This window comes from Pyrus communis, chromosome 17 (genome assembly GCF_963583255.1).
Source record: "Pyrus communis chromosome 17, drPyrComm1.1, whole genome shotgun sequence".
In the NCBI taxonomy this organism is placed as follows: domain Eukaryota; kingdom Viridiplantae; phylum Streptophyta; class Magnoliopsida; order Rosales; family Rosaceae; genus Pyrus; species Pyrus communis.
Window position 1 is genome coordinate 5,668,758 of NC_084819.1, and position 27,878 is coordinate 5,696,635.

A 27,878-nucleotide genomic window follows, 5' to 3' on the forward strand; every position below is an offset into this window, starting at 1 on the left:
AGATTAGATTAAATAATAAAATAAGTAATGAAGAAAAGAAATTAGCTTAGAAAAGTTGCATAAATTTTTTGTTGCCTTTATAGGGAATATGCTTCATGCTTTATTACCTTTTAAGAAAGATGCTGTAATCAAAACGTGCTGAACCAAATGATGAAATTAGGGTTGGAATCTCAGGTAAAAGTTTAAACAAAAAGAAGGTAGGTAATCTAAACTAAAACTATATTTGGTTTAGATTATGTTATTTGTGAATTTTCCCTTTAACTCCATTTGTTCTGTTGCAAGAATTGCTGAGTCATTGCCATTTGGTCGAGAGATTTTTTATTGTGATCGGAATACAGGTAGTATACCGCATATTTTTATAAAGTAGTAGAAAATTTTAATATTTAAATTATTAACTTTTTAACACATATATCATACCATTTATATAGTGACACGTAATATACCATCTTTTGTTTCGGTGACAAAAAATCTCTCCATATGGCCAAACAAATTTGCAATTCTGATGTGTTGCTGCTTTTGCATTCTACGTTTTATTAATACAAACGAAAGCGTTGTTGAGTTAAATATTTAGTCAACAATTATTAAAGAGAAAAAAATTTGTGAAGATCAAACGCGCATCAATACGTATAAACATAATCCTTTTTCGTAACTTCAAGTTTAATAACACGTGGAGGCATTATCCTTTTCACTCATATTTTTTAGATTGGACATCACCATATGGTGTTTTCCATACACAAAATTATTTATTGGGCATGACATTGAGGAATCAATTTAATGGAAGTTCTCTTTCAGTCCCTCTAATCAATTAAGCAAAGACTAAGAGTGTGATTTGGAGTTTTGGACTAATATGACAACTTTTTTTATTCCTTGGCCATTGCCATTTTCTTTTGCCCTTTACATGTTTGGAAATTGGAGTTCACTAGAACTAATAATTTAGTTTAATTTCTTAAAAAAATATTCACATCACTTTTTTATAGGAAAAAGGAAAGTTTTTTTTTTTTTTTTGAAAATTTTGACAGTATGGATTTAAGCAACTGGCCATTGCCTCAATTAATTTTTAGGCGTTTGAAAATTAAGAAATGACGTCTTGTTCGTTTAGCACTCACCTAGATCGTGATTCTCATTTAAATAGAAAATAGATAATTTTCATTAAATTGTAAAAGACTTGTTTAATACTTGGATGCACTCATTATATGCTTATTCCCATGTTTTCAATATGTTCCAAAACTTATATTTTTTTTTACCAAAAAATTTATAATCTATATTTCATTCTATTCTGCAATTTATGCATCCCAATACAATTATGTATTACTTTTAAGTATTTTTTAACAAACAATATTATCTGCACTAAGGGGAGGGTTGGGTTAGCCTCACAATGAGTTAGCTACAATATGGTTCAAATTCGCCTTTGGCGAAAATCGAACATGAGACCTATCATTTTCAAGTGAAGAAGAATATCACTAGACTGTAGTACTAGGTGGTGTATTATTTTTGAGTATTAAGTAGACATTTATATTTACATGTTACATAATAATTAATAATCTGCCTAGGGTCAAGCCTTAGTCTGCCTAGGCACTAGATCTTAGTCTGATGCTCGACTATCTCAAAGCGCCTTTTAGAACTCCTAAGTGAGAGATGTGGTTTTCTTTTTTTCTTTTTCTTTTTTTTTTAAATTATTTTTGTTTGTTTTTTGACGTATTTATACATATTTAATTTATTTGTTTTTAAAATTCAGTTAATATATAAAGACTTAAAATTTTAATTTAATGGATATTTGGTTGATTTGGAAAGTTAATAACGGCACCGCCTAACATACAAATATTTAATAGACGGACAACCCAGAAGAGAGAGAGAGGGTGAGGAAGGAGAGAGAAAGCTACCATTTTACATTACTTCTTCTTCTTTCGGCTGTTAAATCTACAACCCTCTCTCTCTTCTGCTTCCAATTCCTTTCGCTTCATCGAAAAAACACGTCTTCCCCTCGCTTCCAAGTTACTTCTCAAATCTCTGCTCCCCAATTCCTCCTTCCTCTGAAAATATATACCTCCGAATCCACCCAAAAACGAGACGCCTTTCTCACTCTACAAGCCCAAAGTTTCACACTTTCCAGAGAGAGAGACAGAAAGGAGAGAGAGAGAGAGAAACAGAATCTGAACAATCGAAACAATGGCTGATCCAGAACGAGGACCGCCAGCAAAACCCAGACCCACCAATTACAATTACAACTCCAACCAGTACTACGTGGGAACATCCGAAACCCAATGGACATCGTGGCTGATTCCTATGTTCGTGGTGGCCAATGTTGTTGTCTTCATCGTCGCCATGTCCATCAACAACTGCCCAAAACACAATCTTGGTTTCGACGACAAGTGCGTGGCCAAGTTTCTCGGTCGGTTTTCGTTCGAGCCTCTCAGGGAGAACCCTCTGTTCGGTCCTTCTTCTGATACGTGAGCTCTCTGACTTTATCCATCTCTCAATTTCTGATTTTTTTATTGCGAGTTTTTGTTGGTTTTGTGTTTTGACTGCCTTATTGATTTGGGATTCTGGGTTTTTGTGGAATTTGATTAAGATTTGGAAGTGGGCTAATTTTACTGTTTCTTGTTGGATGTGCATGGATTTATTAGAATTTTACTGTTTTTCCTCAAAATTCTATATTTTCGACCACATTTTCATCGTTATTTTCGTTGAAGGCTAGCGATTTCGAAATATTCTTCGATATGTTCATAAATTGGATTTGTCAGTATTATGCAAAGTTCGATTTTTAAAACCTTGGTTATATGTTGTCCATTATGTTAGTAAGCAATTGTCAGTGCTTTCGTTTTTCGGCTTTTGTTTTTTTATTTTGTTTTGTCTTTTAAATTTGTGAGGGGCTATTTTTCAAATCATGCTATGTGCATCCTGATTTGTTGTTTGTTAAATGTTAATGTTGCTTTTAAATGTCAATCCAAATTCGTATTAATGTGGATTTGGTCCGACTCTAATTTATTGGTTCTCCTAATTAATTGGTTCATACGTTGGTTGGATTTGTCAACTTCATTTTTCGTATTCTAGCCGTCTTTGGTTTAGTTGTAGGTGAAAAACTGTTGATTAATCCACTAAGTTTGTGTCACGACAATTTATCCTTCAGGACTCGGAAGAATGACCCTTTTGTGATTTAAAGAAAGAATATTGAACTCGTTGAATGTAAAAAGTTCGGAAAGATTAATCTGCGGTGTTATAGTTAAGGGACCAATAGTGTTTATCTGCATCTTAATTTAGAAGTTTTCTTTTGTGCTTGTTGTACTTTAATGGAAATGGCCTTCTGGTGTTTCTCGACGGGCAAATACTATGTCTTTCTTCCTTTTCAGATTGCATTATCTGAGTTACCTGCTTTTGCAGATTGGAAAAATTGGGAGCTCTTGTATGGTCCAAGGTTGTACATGGGCATCAAGGATGGAGACTTTTCACTTGTATGTGGTTGCATGCTGGTGTCATCCATTTGCTTGCAAACATGCTCAGCTTGGTCTTTATTGGCATCCGTCTTGAGCAGCAGTTTGGGTTTGGTATGCCATTTTTCATCCAAGTCGTCATATACGTGAAATATGGCAAATCAACTATTTGTTCTCTTCCATGTTGATAATTGTCTAGATACTTGTCGGTTTCTTATTAATGTATTTCTTTTTACGTCTTTTCGTGATGTTTTTGTTTCGTTCTGACATAAATTTTATGTTTGAATGATCTGGGCAGTACGCGTGGGGATAATCTACCTGTTGTCTGGATTTGGTGGGAGCATATTATCTGCCCTTTTCATTCAGAACAATATTTCTGTTGGTGCTTCTGGCGCTTTGTTTGGACTTCTTGGAGCTATGTTATCAGAGCTTATTACTAACTGGAGTATATACACAAATAAGGTTTGTCCAAAGTTTTACAGTTCTATCAAGTGAAGTTGATATTCTGTGAAAGGTTTTGATGCTTGTATTTGTGTCATGGCTTCGTGTTAAATTTTGAATGTTTCATAGTCATTGAAATTTCACCTCTCTTCGTCTTCCAGGCTGCGGCACTATTGACGCTTATAGTCATTATCGCCATTAACTTAGCTGTTGGGATTCTTCCTCATGTTGACAACTTCGCCCACATTGGAGGATTCTTGAGTGGCTTTCTCCTTGGCTTTATTTTTCTACTTCGTCCCCAGTTTGGATGGATAGAGTCTCGGAATCTTCCAGCCAATGCTCGTGTTAAATCCAAGCACAAGCCTTACCAATATGTTCTCGTGTTGGTTGCCTCTGCCTTACTGATTGCCGGGTAAGCTTGTTGCCGGAATTTTAATTCATTGTTTGAATTTTCGTATACAATTCATCTTTCTTGTATCGGATGAGTTTAAGTATACGTCTTGGCATACAGGAGGCATCTTTTGAGATGATTAATGATCGATTTTCTTGTTAAACGCAGATTAACTACAGGATTGGTGTTACTGTTCAAAGGAGATAGCTTAAACAAGCACTGCAGTTGGTGCCATTACCTAAGCTGCGTGCCAACATCAAAATGGAAATGCGGGAACTGATACGAGGAGTGTCGTCCTGTGTGTCTGACTTGTTCATCTCGTTTCCTATTCTTTTCTTCTTTGTGTGATGATATGTGTTTCTTTCTTTCAATGGGAGCTTTCAGTCCACTAATGTACATGCGTAGAACGACATGATTATGAGATGCTCTAGCCTTGCTTTGGAACATTGGGATACTAATGTATATTTGATACAGGTTACGGACGATATCGTGTCCCGTTATATACTGAGATTTGTTTCACGATGGATTTTCTCCTCCTTGTGCGCTTGAGTAGCTTTTTCTTTACCAAATTAATATTCGTCCATTATGGTGTGGATGATTGAGGACTTGTATTTACACAAGAAAGGATTACCAAGTACACTACGGAGGATGGTCTTATTCAAAATTGGAGAAGAATTTCTCCGAAAAGAAAATAATTGGCAATGTGCCCGGAAATGGGGTTCAATATATAGAGCATGGCCGGTCCCCTTTTGGAGAAAAGGTGGCCGGCCCTTTGGGGTATTTTTGGTGTGTAATGGGTGATAATTTGTGTAATGGGTGATTAATTGGTATAATGGGTGATTTAAGTGGTGATTAATGGATTAATTAGGAAATAAATCCGTTAATTAACCAATTAACCTAATTTTTATGGAATGTTTTGAACGCTATGGAATGATTACTTTGTAGAGAATATGGAATGAGGAATGATGAAATAATTTTGAATTTGTTACCTTCTTTGGGCACTTTTGACTTGGTTGAGAGATGATTGCCTGCTACTCGCACGTAGGAATCCCAGTATGCATCAAGGGTATTTTTGTCCTCCTTTATCCAAAAATTCATGTGTCACCTTATGATTATTTTTGGCTCCACAAGCCCCATGGCCCAAATTCGGAAATTTGTTTTTGATTTCTTTATCACAACTTCGTTCATGAAAGGTGAAAATAAATAGATATCAGACCTAATATAAATTCTTTATCATCAGGTGATTGAAAGAAGGAAACTCTTATCCTTAAAAACACACACATGTTTGCTAAAACAAAGAAAAAAGTAAAATACAACGTAAAAGAAAAGGGAAAGAACAAGAAAAAGAGGAGCAATATTCCTTGACGGAATACTCTAGTCCAAGGTTGGTGTCATTTTCTTACAATGTTTATCATCAAGTATCGTATCACCTCATTCTCCCTCAGTGTGACTATGTTTGCAAGATCGTCTTTTATCGTTACTCCAAGCTTGAAATCCATCGCCCGCTAGGAATGTGAGGATGAAGTGGATCCAAACTAATCCACTCATTATCTTTTGTGTGTATCTCAAGACCATGTGTATTTTGATGAAGTTTGATGGCAAAAGTTTGGTCCGTATGACTGGTCCTTTTACCGCAAGGTCGTTTTCGATCCACATAACAGTGCAGGTCGGGAAGAGACCACGAAGGCCCAATTAAAGTCGAAGCCTAGAGAAGATTAAGAAGCCCAAGGTCCACGGGAGTTTCGAACGATCATCAGTTCAGTCTAACTAGGCTACATAATGTACTTTTTGACTGCCAGGGACACGTGGAAAGGCTGATAACTTTATGACACAAGATTTTAGGAGTAGGCTTACTCAAACACTAATCAGAGTATGTGTCAATCAACAATCAAAAGCTAAAGTCTAGGATGAGACACAAAGGCGGTTGGGGCATTGTGCGGAGTGACATGGTTAATTAATTGAGGCCGAGCAGGTCACTCGTCATACACTGATCTAAAAGGGCGAGCAATCCTGACTGAGCAAACGTCACTTCACCGCTGAATATCGACTGATGGTTAAAAAAGTTGTCAGCACGTTAATCGATGCAGGTGGCACATTAAATGCTAGACGGTGAGATCAAGTGAGCCGAAGGCTGTCTGGGTTCATTGAGGGCCTATATAAAAGGGTGAGAACCTCTTGTAAGGGGTCAGACAACTAAAACTCTTAGCCGAGTGCTACTTGTAACCCTTGAAATCAATTTAATTCGAACAACACATTGGAGGTAGCCCAATGCTGAGAGGTGAACCGCTTAAATTTTGAATTCATTTCATTTTAGTTCTATCCCAAGCCCACCAGTGACGGAGCCAGGAATTTAGATTAGGAGGGGCCTTTAACTCATAAAAAAAAAAAAATTAGACAAAAAATATAGCAATACAACTAATGAGAGAAAATTAAAGGTTCCTTTTTTGTGTTGGCTTGTAAAATTTTAATCAAACAAGACTAATAGATCTTTAACATGTATGAAAAATTTAGTATTAAAATAATTATATCATAAAAACAAAACTTGTTACAAGATTAACAATAAAGTTAACATTAATTTCAAACAAAAATTTAATATCATGGCTCAATACAATTATTATGAGATTTTTCTTCAACATAAATTAACCTTGTTTTGTATCAACTAACCAAAAAACAATTGCTGATAAAGAACTTACCCCTGACATGCAGGAACACAAAAACCCCTTCAACCACCGAATAGCACATTCTTTAGTTACAAAACCAATAGATAAGGTATATAAACTAATATTTCAAGATAGACTCGTGCCCATCTTGGTCTCCATGTGGCTCCACCACTAAAGCCCACCAAGGGTTAATTGTTTTAATTTGTTAACCTGCAAGATTTAAGTGTTAACAGTTTGGCATCGTCTGTGAAAAACGCATACAATTTGGTTATGTTTTCTACCACGCTATCTTAGACACATTTTGAGATCGTACCCAACTGAGCAAAATATATTGGGTTTCTGGGCATATTATTGGGATAAATTTTAGTTGAATATTTAAATATGCAGCAAAAATTAACAAATAACATACAATATGTTATCTCAATTATATATCTGATTAGTTGTAATTGACAAAGCAACAAATTAAGATGTTGGAGAGATTAACTTACTTGAATCTAGTCACGTGCATGCAGCTTGATTGGATCATCCCTATCCTTGCAATTTTCCTCTTCATGATTGATCACGTGATGCTCCCCAAATGTTGAGCCTCTAAGAGTATCCACATTGATAAATCTAACAATCAATGATTGAGTGATTGATTTAAATGTGCTAGCAATATCTCTCACTTAGATCAATATAGAATGGGAGGCACACAAAGTGTATTTGGCTTAAGGGTTTTTCTGTCTTTTCTCTAATAAACAAAATTGAACAACTTTTACATTGTGTGTATGAGAAAAACACGAGTATTTTATAGACTCCTTGATGCACCCCTACGCTACACTTCCCCTAGGGTTTGGCGCCTTAGGCTTTATGCCATGTGCCAAGCCCACTTACTTACCCACTATTGGTTTGTGAACTTGGACTCCTTTTAATAAAATAAAGCCTAATGCCTATTTAGTTAAGATAATGTCCAATATGCCCAAATAATTAATACAATATAATTAACAATTGATTATATCTTATCATCATTCATATAATGTTACTAGAACTTATCATATGTGTGTGACCTCTTAGGTTCTAACTAAAGACCGCATTGAAATTAATTAGTGAATTTATTTAATTTCACAAACCATGAGTGACACCTAGCAGCAAATCATGGCTCTACTCGAATTAGTAGAAGTATACGCGAACAAGTCATGGTCTTTTTTCGAACCTTGATTGTAGTTACAATGCAATTCTGTTCTTTTATCATCTATATCTTGATCAAAATTTATGTGATATGGATTTATGTCAAATCACATGTTGTAATCAATGATCACCATGATGCATCTCATGTTGACGCAATTCTTACAAACATAGCTTGATCAACAAGTACTTTGGCAGAAGATTTCTGAAATGAATCTTTAAGTGGCTTCAAGGAATATCTCCTTCTATTGAATAACTACCAGCAGGTAATAAATTTCTTATTGCGCATTCATGTATCTTCATACTCATACACATAAACCCGAATATCACAGTATTGGGCCATGCGCTGTCATTGAGGGCTTTAAAGTGAAATCAAAGTTCATATCTACAAATATAAGTTACCTATGATGTCTTAGGACTAAGAAGTATTTGCATACTACAACTAGAAACTTTGTATCATTGGACATGTGGTAAGCATCCATACGTTTAAGCTTTTTGGATGGTCAGTGTTCAACGAACTTTACACGGACAAGCACCTGTATATCCATCACGTGTCCAACAAGTGTAGAATAAGACCATGCTAACCTTAATACTATATACACCTGTCTTTCCAAACAGTTAATGTCCCGTTGATTGTCCTAATGGCTAGGAACTTTATTTAAGAACTAAGTGACTATGAAATACAAGTAACCCCGCCTTAACCTTATTTAGGACATTGCTTCCATACCTTAAATCTTATGGACTCATTCATAGAATATTATCTCTATAATATAAAGCCAAACTCATGAATGAATAAATCTTGCCCATTTATATATTAATTAATATGAAGTTGCTACTTAATAACTAATATTATGAAATTGGCGTTTAGGGCACAACTCCAACAAAATGACCAGTATGAGGATGAGAGTTAAGACCATTTATAGCAGGCCAAAAGCAACCAGCTATAGAAAAATATGAGAAGAGAAGGCCAGGCTCGCCAGCATGGAAGAAAAGATGAATGATATACTTGCCGGTGTTGGAGAAATGGATGAGGTAAGAAACCTCACCTCATCCATGTTCAAAACGCCTTGCTCCAAGAGAAACATACTAACCTCCTAGAGCAAATTACTTAGACCAACGAAAAGATCAAGAGCATATCCCGACTGGGGGTTGATCTTCCTAAAAACCTAACGAATGCAGGTCCTCCCACCACCAGAGGACGTCGAGAATAGAAGTGAAGATGTTTGTGAATACATAAATAGAAAAGGGTCACAAGCCGCTGAGCAGGCAACCAAGGGTCTGACCGAGAATCTACATGACCGCTATGACTTGAGGAACACCCTAAAGGAAGGCATGATTGAGGAGATGAAAAGTGTTTGGGACCAACTGGGAGACCTAGAAATGACGTCTAAGACCAAAAACTTCGACTACTCCGAGAATGAGGTTCCTCTGCCATTCTCCAAGGACTTGCTAGACGAGCCGACAAGTGGCGATACTTGAGCGCTCAAAATGCAAAGCTACGAGGGACTTTCCTATCCGTGTGACCATCTTAACGGAATTATGTAAGCAGTTAAAGGTTGACGGAACAATGACGCCACCAAATATAGGTTATTCATGGCCACCCTTAGAGGAACGGCCAGAGATTGGTTCAAATAGATAACCCTAGGATCAATCACTTCATTCTATGGGCTTAGGCAAGTTTTCCTTGACACGTATATGATTATATCTAAGAGACAGAACACGCCGACCGACCTCACCTCGGTGCACCAAGGCCTAAACGAGTTTTTAAGAGATTACATATCCTGATTCAACAACGAACATGCATGGTGCGATAAGGCAATAGCCCACAATGGCTCATGAGGGGATTTTCCAAGGGCAACTTATATTTCCATCTGACAAGGAATCCTTTCAAAACCTCCAAGGACTTGCTCCGCAAGGCAACCAATTACTCCCGAACCGACCAATTAAATAAGACCACAATGCAAATCGTTGCTACAGTAGTAAGGACTGATCACCTGAGCATTCCAGCTAAGGGAAAACATGATGCGGATTACTGGCCACGTACCGCCTCATGTGGCAGCCGGCAGCCAAACTTCGCTGAAATACGGCCAATACTAAAATAGGCTCAAATTATACCAAAATGAAGCTTGTGAATAATAACGTAATGTTTGTACTTTCGCTAGGGTGAAAAACTAGTTGGAGATAGTTGAAATTCCCCAAAAATAGTAGGATTACACAAAATGGCTCACCCTCGTTAGAGCTCCGATGACTACTACAAGCCATGGGTTTTGTAGCCAGGTTCATGACGAGTCGATTGTTGGTGGTGGTTGGTGTTGGGAAGTACAGAAGAAGACATATTGTTGCTGGATAATCTTGAAAAACCCCGAGCTTCGCACCGTCGCGACAGGTGGCCAAACAGGGAGGTTCTTGGGTGGAAAAGGATGCTGGGATGTCACTAATTTGATTTGTGGTGTAGATAAGTCCATCGTCACTGGAATGCACTAGAAAAAAAAAACGTCAAAAACAAAAAAACTACCCAGAAACGGGTATGTTTTCGCAGATCGTCAAGGAGCAATTCGGGTCAACACGGATCGACACTTTTTATTGGTCGAGGTCACTCCAGCAAAGCTGGAATTGCTATATATAGAGGTGCCAATTATAAAAAATGCCACTGACTTTACACGCTTATTTCTCATTCGTTATAACTCTGATTCACAAACGGTTTTTGCCCACGCGTTTTTAGGATCAAGCTCTATTCGAAATACTGATTGTGAACCTGAAAGTTCTACGAGTTTTGAGGGTAATTACGAAAAGTCAAATTTTGTAACTAACAAGATTTAACGAAAATAAATAAATTTGAGGGAATGAAATTTCACATGTACCTCTGGATTTCAGCAATCAGCTTTGGAGAAATCTACTAGAATCTTGGCCACTGGCAGTGGTGAAGCCATGTGGGAGCGATGAGTGGCGGCCGCCACTCCCCTCGCCGGAAAAATACGCCTGGAGGGCTGATTCAGCCCCTCCCCTCGTCAAAAAATCTACTGGTTTTCACCCCCTCTTTGTTCCGGTGGTTTGGTTCTGCTACTGTGCAGCAGAGCTGGATCCTTTAAACAAAAAAAAAAAAATCCAGGCCAAAACGACGTCGTTTTGGACCTGGTTAAAATAAAAATTAAATATAAACAAAACGGCTCCGTTTTGATAAGTTTGAAAATGAAAAAAAAAATATGGGGGGACCGCATGTCCCCCTTCTCTCCTCAGACCCATGCCTCAGTGCATGTCCCTCTTTTCATTTTGAACTTTGCCTTTGCCAATCAGAGAGCAAAGCCTGCCCCCCAAATTCCTAGTAGTTACGAAACAACTTGGTAGCCAACGAACGGAAAATCAACCACTTTCCAAGCTCCAGCCGCCGCCAGCCACTCTAGTCAGTCCCCAGCCACTCTCTAGCCGCAGCTTGCAGCCTTCAAAGCCATTCTTTAGGTCAAATTTTTAATTCCCAAATTTATAATCCCTAACCCTAATAAATTATTTAATATGAATGAGTTTTAATTGGTATAGAATCATATGGTAATGCACTAATATTGTTATTGGTTATTGATTATTGATATGATTCTATGATTATTGATATGAAATTATGAAATTATTTTTTAGGGTGAAAATTAAAATTTGAATTCTTGATTCTTGATTAATTAATTGAATTACTCCATAATGTATACAATTATTCTTATTCATATGCTTAATTGAATTGAATTTTTATTTATTGAATAATTTGTATGCTTATTGAGTTATTGGTATTGATTAATTGAATTGTTGGTTGGATTAGTTATTACGCATATTAGGGGTAATTATTTGGAGCTTATGCAATTGGTTGGATTGGTTGAATTGTTGGTTGGATTAGTTATTATGCATATTAGTATAGTGTACTCCAGGATTAAGAGTCTGAGAATTTTTTTTCTTTCCATTTTACAATTACATAATGGAACGATATTATAAGAAACAATGCTTAAGTTCGCCCATCCCCCCATTTTTTTTTTCTTTCCATTTTTCTTTAACCTTTAACTCTTTTAAATTCGCTCCTCCCCCCGAGAAATCCTAGTTTCGCCATTGGCCACTGGTTCTCTAGTACTACTTGTAGGGCTTATCTTTTCATTCGAGTTTGAGGCTAGGGCTCTTAGGATATTGAACTGCAAGCTGAATAAATAGCTAGGCTTATGTATTTTAGATTCTTTTTTAAATGCTCATTTGTTTTTCTTCATGCACTTTAGATTAGTTTAAAATAGAACTATGCTCGTATACAAAAGAAATCCCCATTAGCAGCTCGATTGGACTCTGCAATTTGCATTTGTATATTACTAAGAAATCCTTGAGCACATATGTTTAAGTGCATAAACTGTTTACCTGCTCCTTCATCTCTCAGACATACTTGTAAATCACGTTTCTTCTCATGAATTTTATATAAGTGATGTTTAGGTCAAGTTCTCAAAGCAATTTAAATACTAGTATGAAGTGCTTGAACCAATTTCTCACTCTCTTCCTCTTTCACATTCTTCCAATGCCATCTACTTATTTGAAACGGATACATCACCAAACCATAAGTCAAGAATATGGAAGAATTATGAAAAGGGAAGTGAATTCAACTGATCTTATTCTCCTCTTGCATACCCTTGTTTGTTTCTAGCATTTGAATTAAATAAATTAAAACAAAATCAAACAATCGAGAGTGCAGAATGAGAAAAAGCATACGGATATCATTTCCTCTTGGAAAACTCATTTAAGTAAAGTAATGCCCATAAGCTTATAGAAAATCAGAGGATACTAATTTTAAATAAATTATATAACACAACCTTTTTCTTTCAATAATTTCATCACATGAAATTTCATGTTCATACATTCGATTTGCTTCCCCTTCTGAGAACTTAATTTTACAACTGACTCACAAAATGGCACTTGCAGGAAGCTATCATTTTAGCTCTAAAAGAATTGAGATCTGCAAATACATAGGGGTGGGCATAAAAACCACCAAACCGGAAAACCGAATCGAACCGTGACAAAAAAAAACTGTAAAAAACCGTGTTGACCAAAAAAAGTCAAAACGGAAACAAAAACCGAACCGAACCGTTTCAAACGGTTTTGGTTCCGATTTGGAAATATTAAGAACCGGACCAAACCACTTTTAATATAAATTATTGTTTTATTATTATTTTTATATAAATAAGACATTTTTCCAAGAAGACCATGTGCATAAGCCCAATATTTTTCTTCACTTCTCTCCCCCTCCTTTGTTGTTTTATCATTTTTCTCTCCCTACATTATTTTTCTCCATTCTTTTCCAGTATATTATGCATTATGTACATCTTAGTTTTAGTTTAAGATCTACATTTTGATCTTGATATGAGCTTTTCTATCTTTTGATTTATATTTATATGCACACTTGCTATCATCTGATCACAAATCTTGTAGATCTAGTAGTGGAAACTCAAATTTAGTTGAATTTGTGATTGAAAAATGTGTTTGATATTAGAAGTAGAAAATTAGAAAAAAAAAACATATACATAATTTTGATTAGAACTGTAAACCGACATGAACCGAACCAGAATGTGGTTGAAATATGTGTTTGATATTAGAAGTAGAAAATTAGAAAAAACATATATATAATTTTGGTTAGAATTGTAAACCGACATGAACCAAACCAAAACCGTCATGAACCGAACTGTATGATTTTAGTAATAAAATTAAACGAAAACACACCAAACCGAACCGTTAAAATTTTCCTGTTTTGGTTCCATTTTGAGGGTGGAATCGGGCCGAACCAGACCGTGCCCATCCTACAAATATATATGCCCTGCGCTAATACAACTCTAAACATTCCTCCGACTTTAAAAGTAGTTTACTACTACATCAGTTAGCCAAATTAGATTCAAAATTACAATGGATGGCGAAAGACCCCCGCCCGAAGAGTGCCGTATCAGTATCTGTAACCCACCGGCATCCCAAGCTTGTCCAAGCGACCAGATCCCGGGTAGGCTTTATTTGCAAAGTTAGCGTGCAAGGCAGATGTCCGTTGTGTAATTGATCTCGACTCACCAAAGCCGTGAATGGAGTACCTCTTTGTTGAGCTAGACCTATCATAGTGAGGCCTCTGCTTTGGAGCACTGAGAGACCTCAACTTAGCCTTTGATGATTCAGTGCACGCCATGTAATTTGGGTAATCGGAATAGCCACTTAGGTAACTTTTTGAGCCATCACTCCTTGTAGGAGTGAAGGGGCTTCTCTTCGAAGTAGCTCCCTGTGATGAAGCAGAATACAACTGCGGACTACAGTTGGCAGTGCAGAAAGAGTCTTCCTCAACCTCTCGAGAGAGCTTCAATGGACTAAAAGACTGTAACTCACAAGACGATGGACTGGGAAGTGTGTGATGGCTTATGGAGTCTTTTGAAGTGGTAAAGCTATGGCTGTATTGGTCTGAGGCCACAGCAAGATGAGTAGAGTGAAAAAGATTTCTCCGTTTAGGTGCAATGTATGATTTCCCAGTATCTATTTCGAGGACCCTGTCGTTCTTTTCATCATCAGTAGTTCCATTGGACTTGGAGCTATTTCTCTGCAGGATGTAATAGGCATGAGAATCTTATGTAAGTAGCACACATGGAAATCCAGAGGAAAGACAGGATTTGAGCATACCCGGAGTGTTGAGAACTGCTCATGCTTTGTACTCCTTGATCGGATAGGATGTTCAAATTTTTCAGGGGTTGCTGGATCCTGCATGTACATGAAATTTTTCTTGTTTAATGAATAAACAAACATTGGGTAAACACAGATGATAATTTGGTCACGAGGACTCGTAAATTACACAAATCAAATGCAAATACACATTCAATTTAAAGAGTATTTCCCTTATATTGTCCTCAACCAACAATCACACAGAATGAGAAACAAATTATGTACTGCAGATTACAAAACATGGTGATTTACACGTAAACAGTTCAAATTAGACAGCTACGTAGCAAGTAGCTAACTCAATTCATTTCAATAACTAAATTCATATTGTTTTACCGAGATAAAACCGTATAAGCAGTGCTAGTACACGGTTAAATTGATGCGAATGATCAGTGGGACAAGGTAAATCTATGTAGTAGTAGCTTGTAAAGCATCAATGTGTCCCCTCTACCATGTTATATGCCTCCCAAGTTTGATAATGTACATTAACCGTTATACGTATCATGCCACTTGTCAATCTGCCACTCTCATTTATTCGACTGTGAAAGTGGTGTCCACACAAATAAAGCATGTAACTACACATGAATGCATCATGGAGCTTTTATAATTTCCACCAAACAACACTTCATCACAACATTATATGTCTGTACTGAGAAGTACTTGCGGGGAATCCAAAAGCTTAAAAACAATTGGTCCCCCCCACTCAAAAGTCCACGATTTCAATTTTTTAAATCTATTTGAAAAAACTCAAATTGGAGGGACATAAATTTTCCTTACAGGTTGGTGAAACTGAGATGATTTGATCCTTGAGTGGGAGAGCTCAGAAATCTGGGCCCGCCGTGCTTGAGCTCGTGCCTGCGCTCGCAATATGGCTTGCAGCCGCTGCAACCGGTCAGCATAAAACTTCCTCACAATATGACCTCTAACCAACGCCTGAAGTCGCACCAATCCCTTTAACGCTCGCAATGCTCTCCTTGCCTTCAAAATGTCCATTCAATAAAGTAAGTTGACTTGTGAAAACCCAATTAAACTCAGCGGAGACGATACTAATCACAACTAAAGTAACAACGAAAAGCGTTTCACAAACCAACATTTCCTTAATAATCGAATCATAACAAATTGACAACAAAACCAAGATATGTGGTTTCTTTTCGACAAGGCATCAGTAAACAGATTCATAATCTCATTCATTGAAGAGCTTAAATTCAATGACACTTGAAATTACGGCGCCAAGGAGACCAACATAGAATTTTGAATCAAACAGGCGCGTAAAAGAAAGTAATTTTAGGCCAGTGATAGCAAATAAATCTATGGCCCTGACATGGCAACGAGCAAACAACGACATTTCACTACCAGCCCTGCAAAAAGGCAAAAAAGTATTGTCCACTGTTTGACTTGGATCTATCTACATATTAATACGAAATTGAAGAACCCAACCTACACAACACCCGGGAAAGACTTCCTGTTACCTACACCCCAAGGATCCACCGTGACGTCCCAGACAATGTGGGGAAGTTAAAGCACATGACACTGTATCATTGGTCTGGGACGTGACGGTGGCATCCTGAAGGAAAGTATCTCCCCCCCCCCTCCCCTCCTACAAAAGTCAATTAGGAAGATTCTTTTTTAGGAACCCACCAAACTTTAAGTGAGCAGGACCCAACAGGCAAAAACGTCAACAAGCATGGAGTTGAACTTTTAGCCATCCATCCACTCACTAAAATGCATATAACTACAACGGGATTGTTAAACCAACTTGATTACATTCAGAAAGTCCCATCCTACTAACTCCTCCCCCACCCCACATGACCAATTTATATTAAATTAGCCTAGGAAAGATCAAACACTTTAAAAAATGCATTTGTGCAAATAAAAAAGCTAAAAGCTTTAAGAAATCACTGAAAACCCCTATTGATTGGAGAACCTAAAGGAGCAGTTAAAATAAAAATAAAAATAAAAAATAAAAAAAAAAAAGCCAAAAGCCTTAAGAAATCACTTAAAAAAACCAATTGAAATGGAAAACACTGTAGTAATTAAAACCCCCAAGTGCACAGTAAAAACAGAAAAGCCAAAAGTTTCAAGAAATCATATAAAAAAAATTAATGAAAATAATTTGAAAATTTTGATGTAAGGAAAAAATATAAGATAAAATAATATCATAATTGATTTTTTAGTGTAAAAATATGATTTTTCATTAAAATAACTTGTTAAAATTCCCTATAAAAAAACCTAAATGTACATAAAAAATAGGGATTTTTTGATATGGATATAAAGTAACTAAAAATTGGACCTATTTCAAAAGTAAAAAATCATTAAAAATTAGACCTATTTCAAAAGGTAGTCTATAAAATTGGACCTATTTCAAATTTTCCCTAAGAAATAATGAGGATTCCCTCACATGAATGTATATTATGTAGCAAATTTTTGTCAGGTACTATTTATATTCAATTTTAAATAAAAAAATTTACAATAATTTTTTATATGTACTATCAACAAATATAATTGAAAGATCCTAAAATCCTAAAAAAAAAATCCGAAGAGGATCCTCATTTCTTACAAAAAAAAAAAAAAAAAAAAAACCCTAATTTGCAGTAAAAGAATAGAAAAGTCAAAAGCTTTAAGAAATCACTTTAGAATAAACCCAATTGATTAAATGAAGTAAGTGTTAGGTAGGAAATTAAAGAGCCTCAAAAGCCTCATTAAATCCATGACACTAACATTTAGACAAATACGTCACAGGCAAAACCAATTCATCCACATTTATCTCCAAAAACCACCTACAAAATGCAGAAAACTAAAATAATTCACCCTAAAAAAAGAACACAACCAAAGTAGAAACCAGATTTTATGCAATCTTCCAATCACTAACAACCAAAACTATTTTGAACATACAATATTATTTACGCTAAGGAAAATAAGATGGGCTTAGTCTTGTAATGAGCTAACAATAATATGGTTCAAATTCGCCTTTAGGGAGAATCGATCTTTTAACTTATCAGTGAAGAGAAATACCACTAAGGGATTCCCAACCAAAACTTAATCCACAAAAAACCCTGACACATTAGATCCTGACCCACCCACACTGTGAAAACGCCAACACATAAAAAATGGAAGGCCTCTAGATGGAAGGACCATGCGTGGGTGTGCCGAACCCTTTGGGACGTCCAGTGGTCCACACGGGAGTGCAGTGCGCACCGCCTGGCGCATTTTAGTGGGGTTTCGAGCATTGAAAAATGCAGACGGGTACCCCAGAAATGGCAGTGGGAGAGAAGAAACTGCACGCATTGCCGTTTTGGGAAAAACGACACGGAATGTACAGCTCGATGCAGCCCCAACTGGGTATTAGAATAATTATACGAAGACCAAAACGACGTCGTATCGGACCTTCTCTTACAGAAGTGCAACAGTGGAACTGTGTGTAGTAAGAAGTATTGTTTGTGTAAGCACGAACCAGAAAGTGTGGAAGAAGGGACACGTGTCAGCTTCCGGGCATAATGCTAATCCCGGTAACTTAATCAGAGATTAACGGTCGATTAAAAAATTTTTAAAATTAAAATAAATTATTAAAGGAAATAATAGGGGGATACGAACCAAACAGCCTCGGAAGGCAGCTTGAATTTTCACAGCGGCCAATTCTTCCTCGCTAATTCCAACGCGGTTCCCGCTAGCGTGCACTGCGGGGCTTCTGGCGCACCGTCCGCTGCTAGTGAGCCGGACCACCGCCGCCGCGGCGTGAGCAGCGGATACTGCTGCTTCGGCCACAGCGGCTGTCGCGGCCGCCACGGCGATAGCGTGTGTGTTGGGGTCGGCGGCGTCGGTGGAGGAGTCCATGCGGCGTTGGAGCGGTGCGGCGTCGTTTTGGTGGTGTTTTTCTCTGTAGGACTTGACGAAGCTCCAGCGGCGTTTGTCTTTGGTGGGTGGTTTGGGAGAGGAGGAGGAGGTGGTGGTTTGGTGGGCAGGGTTGGGCTTTTTGAGGCCCAGAATGCTCCGGAACCATTTGGAGGCTTTGCCCATTGTTAGGGGGTGGGGAATGTGGAGGCTAAGGGTGGTGGGATGGGAGTGGGGTGGGGAAGTAGCGATGGTTAAGGAGTTGCATTTGCAGTTGCAGAGGAGAGAGAGAAGAGTGGGAAGGGGAAGGGGAAGGGGATGAAAAAGAAAGAAGAGGAGGGAATTTATACGGTGGAGATTTTGTCGAAGGAGGGAGGGGCCGTTGATTAACACATATTTATTGTTGGGAAGTGAAAATCCATAAAATCCATGCTTTTTCTCTGCATGGCGCGTATGCTTCACTCCATTGCTACTTTCTATTCTTTTTCTAATTCTTTTTGTTTTTGGTTTTGGTTTTTTTATAATTTCTTGGCCAATTAAAAAACAAGAGTAAAGAACAAAAAGATTGGAATAATTTGGGGTCGTTGATAACGTTTTGTTTTCTAGTGTTTATTTTAATACAAACAGATAGAAAAGATGATGATATTAAATTACACTAGATGATAAAGTCTCGACGGAGATAAATTTTTTACACATGCAATTGTTTTTAAAATACAAACATGCAAGAATAATACTTGCGTTTCTTTCTTTAACGATGAATTCATTCTTCTACTTGTAATTAATATATTTTGCCGTGAATGTTTTATAATCAAAATCATTTAAAGTCTTAATTTTCATTTAAAAATAATTTTTACAAAATGATTTCGAAGGAGATATCATTGGTTCCTTCAAATGTGTCAAATAAATTGACAATTCATTAATAATATATTATTGCTTACATTGCTGTTTTATATATTATTTAAAATAATTTTGTATTATGTAATTATAATTGATTTTACATAGTCAATTTTCTTCTACCATTCATACCATCTTTTTTTCTTGTGTCTCCTTTTTTTAAGCTTCCGCTGGATGCGCATGCATATTCGTAAGGTGTTTTAAGTTGAGAGAGGTTGAATTCTTCTTAAGACATAAACCTAAACACATGCATAAAACTAAGGATTGCCAACACAAAGGAGATGTTCAAGGTTTGCTTAATATTGTGTTTTAGACTAGAGTTAGTCACAATTCACAAGCAATTACCTCTTAAAAGACGTCGTGAAGTAGGTATAGCGTTATCGAACTTTATTTAAGCTAATTAAGTGGAGGCAATTATTACTACAACAAATGTTAGGAATACCAAAATTTTAAACCAAATAAAGTGTCACCAATAAGAAATAAGCACGTTAACCAATACTTAAGTAGTGATCCAATCATCAACAACCACATTATTTGGTTTGCAAATTTAGTTTAAAAAAAATTGATCTCTCTAACATTATCCAAAGTTAATTGGTCCAACTTTATCTTCTTTATTCAACTACTTCAAGACTCTTTTATAGTTATTGAAATTGGTACCAAGCAGAATATCCTCTACATAAAAATATAATCTACTGGACTGACTAGTCAAGCTGCTAGTCAACTAAGATGGATTTGTTAGTCAATAAATCAAAGATTCAATAACCAATTTGTTACTCTGAATGAAAGCACCAATTTGTGGATGCAAATTTCTTCCTCCTTGTTCTTGGACAAAATTGCACATACGACCTAGGTTTTTAGAGAAAATGGAGTAGTATATATAAGGCATGGCGGGCCTCCTTGGGGGAGAAGATGGCCGGCCATTTGTGGTGTTTTTGAGTGTATTTTGTAGGTAATTGGTAGTTTAATTAGCCATTAATTGATTAATTAGGTAATAAATCTATTAATTAGCTAATTAACATAATTTAAAGAGAATGTTTTGGGGGTTACCTTGTGGAGAAGATCAATGAAATAGGTTTTGAATAAATACCTATTTTGGGTACTTTTGACTTGATTGTGGGATGATTGTCCACTGCCCGCGTGTGGAAATTCCGGTGCTCCTCAAGGGTAATTTTGTCTTTTTCACCCAAAAATCCACGTGTCGTCTCTTGATTATTTTTGGCTCCACAAACATGTGTCACGCTACAAACAATTTGGACAGGTCCATAGCTAAAATCTAGTTACTAGCAAAAAGGTGTCAGTTAGCTCATGTGGGTAAGTCTTAAATTGTGTGCCTAGCTTGCTGGAAATCTGACGCAAAGCCTAACTAGACAACTAAGCTACTCAGAATGTAACAGGAATGTAGACGAGAAATGCATGTGCATGAACAAACATTTTGAAGTGAGATGTGTCACATCCTTGAATATTTCTTCCCAGCAGATACATCTCATAAACAAAGAAAAGCCTAAAGCAAGATTGAGCATGTGGTATAATAACAATGTTGACAAGGAAAGTCAAACCTAAAAGTCTAGACTTCACAATTACAATATACAATCACAGAAGGGGAAGAGATTCCTATTTTTTTCCTTTCCAAAAAGCTGTTTTTGTTATGCTTTAAGATAATCAGCTGCAAAATAAAGCAGTTGAACATTTGATAAACAGTACTTTTAAAATGGGTTAATTACACTAACATCCCTTTGAGGTTCATCGAGTTTTCACAAAACTCCCTAATGTTTCCTCAAGTTTTAATTCTCTTTCATACAACCCCTTCAATCAAAATTTTGTTTATATATTTACTAACTCACCTTTATAAATTACTCAAACTAATAAAGAAAACTTTATAATTGTATAAAAAATTATAAAACATTAAATACTTAAAAAAAACCCAAGAAGAAGACAAATCTCCCCATCCCCAACCCCTCTCAGTCTCCCATATCGCCCCACCCCTTCCATTTCCAATCCCCCGACAACTTCCCCCTCTTCCACAACTCCTTCTCCACCGCTTTCATGGTTTCTTCTTTCTAATTTAGCGCATAATCAAATAGTAAGGATTTGATCTTGATTACAAAATTATAATTTTATTAGACAGAGATCATTTATTGGTTTGTTGAAAGTTTGAATGGGTGGCTGTGATACAGAAATAATGAGCAGATGGAGATGAAGGTGGTTGCTTGATCGGGTGGGAGGGAAAAAAGAAGATGAACTTCTTTTGTTTAATAATTTTTTTTTAAATAGTTAATTTTTTTTTCTTTATTTGTTTTGTCCACATGGTCTTTTTCTTGTTTTTTAAGTGTTTAACGTTTTATAATTTTTTATATAATTATAAAGTTCTTTTATTAGTTTCAAGTAATTAATAAGGGTAAATTAGCAAATTTATAAGCCAAATTTTGACTCAACAGGTTATATGAAAAGGATTAAAACCTTAAGGGGTTGTGTAATGTCTCAAATGAGAGGAGGTTTCGTGAAAACTTGATAAACCTCAAGAGGTGTTAGTGTAATTAGCCTCTTTTAAAAGTGTTATGAGTATGAAAAGCAGTGAAAAGTATTTGCTAAATTTTAATCTAAAAGTGAAACAATTAATATAATGAAAAAAATAGACTTTATAGTGTAGGCGATGACGACGACAACGTGGTGAGGGTAATGTTTGTGATGGTGGTGGTGGTGCCAATAAAGAGGTGTGCTGGTTGGATTGCGGAGGTAACAATGGTGATAGGGGCAGCAATAACAACGATGGTGGCAGTTGCAGTTGTGGTAGCATTTATGGCGGTTATGTTTATGATGGTGGTGGTGGTAATGGCAGTTGTGGTTGTGGTGACGGGTATGGTTATGCTGGTGGCGTGATTGTGGTGAGGTGGTGGTGGCAACAATGACGGTGATAATGGCAATGGTTGTGCAAGAGGTTATGGTTTGTAGTGGTAGGGGGTGTGGGTCACTTGCTTTCTAAGAATAAAATGTGTCTAGAAGGATAAATAATGTATGCATTAAAAGGTGCATGTACGGTTTCTAAGGGATACAACTTTATCCCAAGGGTTTGGTTAAGATATGCCAGATTCCACAAAGTATACAAATGGAACCTAACCATACATGCCCACCAGTTATATCTTCCAAATTGTCTACACTAACAATCCACCCTTCTCCACCAAAGGGGGATTTTAAATAACCAACTACAATATGTGGGATAAGGATTAAGTTGGTAATTTTTCTTACATCTCCCTAGCGGATACATATAATTCTGAAGAATATGTGAGTGATTCATATACAACATCTTTTTCTTTGATCAAGGGTTCTACCAATTGATTTGTTTCCACAAATAATTGAAATTCAATTTCTCGATCTGTATCTTCAATTATTGGAAACTTATAAAGTTCCTTTATTAAGCCCTGCTCAATGAACCTACAAAATCCTTCAAATTCTATCTGATTAAATCCAAGTATTGTAGATATTGACTCATTTCCACCCCCCAAGTATTTTTTTTTAATTTACAGTTTAAAGACAAAAACCTAATTTATCTGTATACTTTATATTGCTTTACAATCCATAATATATTGCTTTACAACCCATAATCAAATTGTTTTTTTTTTTTTTTTTGTTTATGTAATAAAGATTTCAGTTGCTACAATGATATGACTTATATATCATATCTTGATTGGTTCTTTCTATCCAGATAACACGAAGTGATGAGTTGGTTATTAGTTCTATAGTTATCAGATTGTATTATGGGTTGTCCTCTGATAAGTGATATTTCGAGTAAGTGTTTACGTAATCTTCTTCTGTCCGAAGAAATGATTCATCAAAATAATGAGTCACCATTGATTATGAAATCCATTCTTTCCCACTTCACACCTCAGAACGCACCATTCTTATATAGAGAGAGGCGTTTTCACATCTTCTTAACCAGAAACGGATGGGGAGAAGAAAGGTTCTTTATTTTTAGGGTACTCCCGAGAACAGATCCAGTGGAGACGGGGTGGGGCCTATAGCTCAGAGGATTAGAGCATGTGGCTATAAACCACGATGTCAAGGGTTCGAATCGTTCATCGCCCACAACTGGCTATTTCCTCAGCCCTTCTCATCAATGGACTCCTGACGTATACGAAGGAGTGTTATTCCTTTGATAAATTCTTACCTTTAATCTTTTACAAAATCAGCCCCCCCTGACTGTACAAGAATATGCGGAGCTCACAATGTTTGGAAGCACAAAAGAACGTTCTTTTGCAGATATTATTACTAGTATTTGATACTGGGTCATTCATAGCATTATCTCTAATTTTATTAAATTAGCATTTAAAAGCAACCTATAGGCTGCTCTTAAAAGCTTTTGTGCGGAGGCCAAATTGAAAATTTGATACAATTTTACCAACTTATTGTCTAACTACATGATTTTGGGTAACTGGTGTTTAGAACACTAAAATTGTTAACTATTACCTAATGAAAAAAGTTACATGGCTAGGAAAGGTGAGAGGGTATAAAAATTATAGAATGTGAGAGAATAATTTATACTTTTAGTTGGAGCAATTTTCCATCACAAAAGGAGTTGAGTGGGGGCAGATGCCCCAATGGGCATTTGCTGCCTCCATCCATGCACGTTAGTCATATGACATGCTTAAGAAAAGTAATGATAACCTTTGGTCTCACCTAGAGATAGGCAAGTTCTAGTTCAGTGTGGTTTAGGTGAAACCAAAATCAAAATTGAATTTTTTTGTTGATCGGTTCGATATAGTTTTGAAGTTTTAAACGAAATGGAACCAAACCAATTGGTTTTGGTTTGGTTCAGTTTGAAACTTTTGCAAACTAAATGCTTTATTCCATTAATACAATCCAATTAAAAAAAAATATTTATGATCACCACAAGAAAATTCAACTTGAAATAAAGTTCAACGTCAAAATGCCTTATGGCATTACTTAAGTACAACCCAATCGAAAAGGTTCATTTACCATACGAAAACTAAAGTTCAAACAAACTTCAACATCAAAATGCCTTATGGCATTAGTTTGTTTATGCAATTCAACAAAAAAATTTTGGTGTTTCAACTTTGAAGTCACTACTTTGCATCGTTCAACCCTTTCCCTTTCTCTTTCCTTTTGGACACTTACTCTTCGAAGTTTTTGAAGGCTTTTGAGCTTGTGAACAGGATTGAAAAGGCGATATTTGAGAAGACCTTTGCTCACCTTGACCCGGAAGGTCCACCTGGATTCTGAATCGAGCTGTGATGGCCGACACCGGAAGGTCCACTTGGATTCTGAATCTAGCTGTGATGGGCGACGTGTGTTGACCGACACTGGAAGGGTGACCAAGCCATAAAGTGTAGTGATGTGGAAAAATGTCAATAAATTTAAACATAAAAGGGTCTAAATTCATGGCCAGCCACCACACAAAAATGTCAATAAATTTAAACATAAAAGGGTCTAAATTCATTTCGAGCTCGATACTCAACAAAAATCGATGATTCAAAAGCCGTTGGGAAGCTAGAAATGTAAGGAATAAGTCTATGCCAAAGTATGGCCAAGTTAATGTCAGTGTTGGCCCAAAAAATGGCCTAAAAGTGGCTAGGTGGTAACGGATGTCACTTCCCAGAAAACTAGGAAATCCTCCCCTTCATCCATTCTGCATTAACCTTCCCCCAGTTCATGTACCAAGGTTATAAATGGTACCAGATCAACACTAAAAAGAGAAATTGAAAAATCCTGAGGCTTACCCTAGTTGCACAGTGGAGTTTGCCATGAAAAATGGCGACATTGGTTGCATCATCTGCTTCGGTGCAGTGAGGAAGGTGACTCGAGGCTTACCAACATTGGGGATGGTGGTAGCCTAGTCAGATTCGTGGAAGGACGGCAGCTTCCGCCGTCTATACATTCTGTGTTTGTAGAGGTGAGAGACAAGAGAGATAGGTTGAAAGGTCTAAGTTTTGCCTATTATTTGACTTGCTACAGAGGTGGATGTCAGTGGTTAAGGCTAGAGCTCATTGGTTCTCTGTATTACATAGATGAGAAATAGAGAGATAAAGAGAGTTTGGGAGATTAATAAAGAAGAGAAGGTGAAAATAAGGGAGAATGAGATGGCAGAAAAATGAAAGGGAAACACATGAGAGAGGTGAAGGAATGGGGCGTGGGCCCCACATAACACACATCCCAATCCATAAAAGACGAAACAGAAAAATATCTCCCGTAAACATGAAATTACAAAAACACCCTTCACGTTTGTAGTTTTGTGGAATTTTTGTCGTAACTTCAAATTCAGTTTCGCTTACTCCCACACATTCGTATCATTAAGTACTCTGAGAATATGTGTGTGTATTTAGGTCAAGCCCAAATAATAATTAATTAGGTATGGGACCCAATTAATGAAATACTAATGTAAACAAGCTTATTTGCCCACATGCTTAATGAATCCAACGAATAAGCCATCGATATTACGATCTACAGCCTGCAATACCGACAACTCACTGTCGTCTCAATAAACAAGTAACAAATCCCTAAGAGTGCAAAATTACTATTTAGCCCCTCATGGGGAAACGTGCATAAATCGTCTAATTTACGCCTGTTAGCTTTCACATGTTCGTGAGGACATGAACAATCTAGAAATATGTGCAAGGTGATAAAGGGTGATAAGAATTCAAAAGTCCAAGAATATAGTCCATTAGGGGTATTTTCGTAATTTTCAAAGGTTAGAGAATAAAATAATATTAAATTCGGGATGGGATGTCACAACCTTCGACCTCATGAAAGTGAAATCAATGGATGAGAAGTGGTTGAACCATGTGAACTAGAAGCTTGAAATTGCCTTGGAGGTTATTGTTGTGGTTGTGCAATAAGAGTAAGAGAGGTGATGCTTGAATTCAAATTGGCCAACTCTACACGATCATGAAAAATATAAATTACATTAGTTGTTATAATCTTTAACAAGCCTACAAAAGTAACAAAACACATTGAAAAATAAAACGAAGAAGGCCTACAATATCAATTACCCAATATTGGTTTTAAATTGAATATTTATTTTATTGTTGTAGTGTGGTTTGGTTACGTTGTGGTTTAGATGTTCAAGACCGAAGTTAAATAGTTTTTTCATATTGCGCTTTAGTTTCAAACCAAAACTATTTCAAAATCGCAAAAGACAAATTGTTCAATGCGATTCGATTTGGTTCGTGTTTCGATTTCGATTTTCAGTTCTAAGTGCTCACCCTAGACTCACCTACCCTAAAATGGTTGCACGCAAGTGAGTTTGATGTCCGCCCCAGAACATGGTAAGCCTATCTTTCTCCATATGGAAGTGTTGTGGGAACATAGAGATGTGGGTAAAGGAAACCTCAAAAAACGAAGGCCAAGCTATAGGTCATGTGACTTGCACCGAGTTGGTGGCTGATTGGGATTTTTCCTTGATCAAAGCAAATTAGCTCGCCTTCTTCTTATCCAAAAGTCAGTCGAATTAGGCAGGCCCCTGCCCCATAATGTCAAATGAAATAAGTAGCCGAGTTCCCTTTCTACAACCCTTTTAATACGAGAAGCCCGACCACCTTCTCCTTATCCCTTATGTGACACAACATCACCTATGATGCAAGGAATAATGGACTTACATCATGATATATTTTTCTTCCTCATTCTAATTTTGTTCTTTGTATCACGGATCTTCATTCACGCTTTATGGCATTTCCACTATAAAAAAAAATCCAATCCGACAAAGGATTGTTCATAGAACTAATATCGAGATTCTTCAGACCATATTTCCTAGTATCATCCTGATGTTCATTGCTATACCATCATTTTCTCTATTATACTCAATGGACGAGCTAGTAGTATGTATTACCCTAGAAAAATTTAAAATATATGATTATGTGGAAAAAAAAAATTTCGAGAAGTGAAATGACGAAATTGTCCCTCGTTGACTAAACATAATTTTTGTTGAGGACGTATTTTATCCTCATATATTTTGTCATGTTTCTTGATATATTTGGATAGAGTTCGATCCTACGAGCGCAAAAGCGAAAGCTGTTTGCGAGTCCGGATTATAACGGTATAGTTACGGACATTTGAAGTTGTTTTACTAAACAATAGTTTTTAAATTAGTTAAACCCCCACCATGTGGGAATTTGGCCTATGAGGAGTGAGTAAATTTGGGCCCAATCAGGAAAGGGAAGGGGGAACCAATTAGAAACAGAAGAAGGGAGGGGAAATGAGGGAAGAGAGAGGGAGAGGGAGAGAACCGGCCAACCCGGTTTCTCCACTTGACCAGGTTCCATGACTCGGTCCTATCTTCTTCGTCCGACCTCCGTTCGAGGTGGTTCCAGTGTTTATGGAAAGCTCTCGTCGAGCCCAATGACTCTGTGGTGTTATATTCCTATATTTCTAACC

The 27,878-nt window shown here is 36.8% G+C and overlaps 2 protein-coding genes and 1 long non-coding RNA gene across 3 annotated transcripts; 1 reads left to right on the forward strand and 2 right to left on the reverse strand.

The window, feature by feature from the left end:
• Positions 1-1,848: 1,848 nt before the first annotated feature.
• LOC137722872 (RHOMBOID-like protein 2) lies at positions 1,849-4,793 on the forward strand. The gene is made up of 5 exons (XM_068461978.1): positions 1,849-2,447; positions 3,379-3,542; positions 3,727-3,890; positions 4,031-4,281; positions 4,429-4,793. The coding sequence occupies exons 1-5, from the start codon at positions 2,167-2,169 to the stop codon at positions 4,538-4,540; spliced, it is 972 nt and encodes a 323-aa protein (XP_068318079.1). The 5' UTR covers positions 1,849-2,166; the 3' UTR covers positions 4,541-4,793.
• A 2,019-nt stretch (positions 4,794-6,812) lies between these two features.
• Positions 6,813-11,122, reverse strand: LOC137723811 (uncharacterized). The gene is made up of 3 exons (XR_011066972.1): positions 10,946-11,122; positions 7,409-7,532; positions 6,813-7,130 (listed from the first exon to the last, which is right to left on the reverse strand). It is a non-coding gene; the product is annotated as an uncharacterized lncRNA (long non-coding RNA).
• Positions 11,123-13,758: 2,636 nt separating this feature from the next.
• Positions 13,759-18,970, reverse strand: LOC137722703 (protein IQ-DOMAIN 22). Its single transcript, XM_068461770.1, has 4 exons — positions 18,366-18,970; positions 15,552-15,752; positions 14,739-14,816; positions 13,759-14,658 (listed from the first exon to the last, which is right to left on the reverse strand). The coding sequence occupies exons 1-4, from the start codon at positions 18,786-18,788 to the stop codon at positions 14,026-14,028; spliced, it is 1,335 nt and encodes a 444-aa protein (XP_068317871.1). The 5' UTR covers positions 18,789-18,970; the 3' UTR covers positions 13,759-14,025.
• Positions 18,971-27,878: the final 8,908 nt, after the last annotated feature.

What these genes read in the sequence shown, in the direction of transcription:
- LOC137722872 (XM_068461978.1), top strand. Translation starts at nt 2,167, where the DNA reads ATGGCTGATCCAGAACGAGGACCGCCAGCAAAACCCAGACCCACCAAT. An exon ending in TTCGGTCCTTCTTCTGATAC is followed by an intron (nt 2,448 to 3,378) that starts GTGAGCTCTCTG and finishes CTGCTTTTGCAG; the next exon opens with ATTGGAAAAATTGGGAGCTC. An exon ending in TGAGCAGCAGTTTGGGTTTG is followed by an intron (nt 3,543 to 3,726) that starts GTATGCCATTTT and finishes TGATCTGGGCAG; the next exon opens with TACGCGTGGGGATAATCTAC.
- LOC137722703 (XM_068461770.1), bottom strand. Translation starts at nt 18,788, where the DNA reads ATGGGCAAAGCCTCCAAATGGTTCCGGAGCATTCTGGGCCTCAAAAAG. An exon ending in CTGCCTTCCGAGGCTGTTTG is followed by an intron (nt 15,753 to 18,365) that starts GTTCGTATCCCC and finishes GACATTTTGAAG; the next exon opens with GCAAGGAGAGCATTGCGAGC. An exon ending in CATCTCAGTTTCACCAACCT is followed by an intron (nt 14,817 to 15,551) that starts GTAAGGAAAATT and finishes ATGTACATGCAG; the next exon opens with GATCCAGCAACCCCTGAAAA.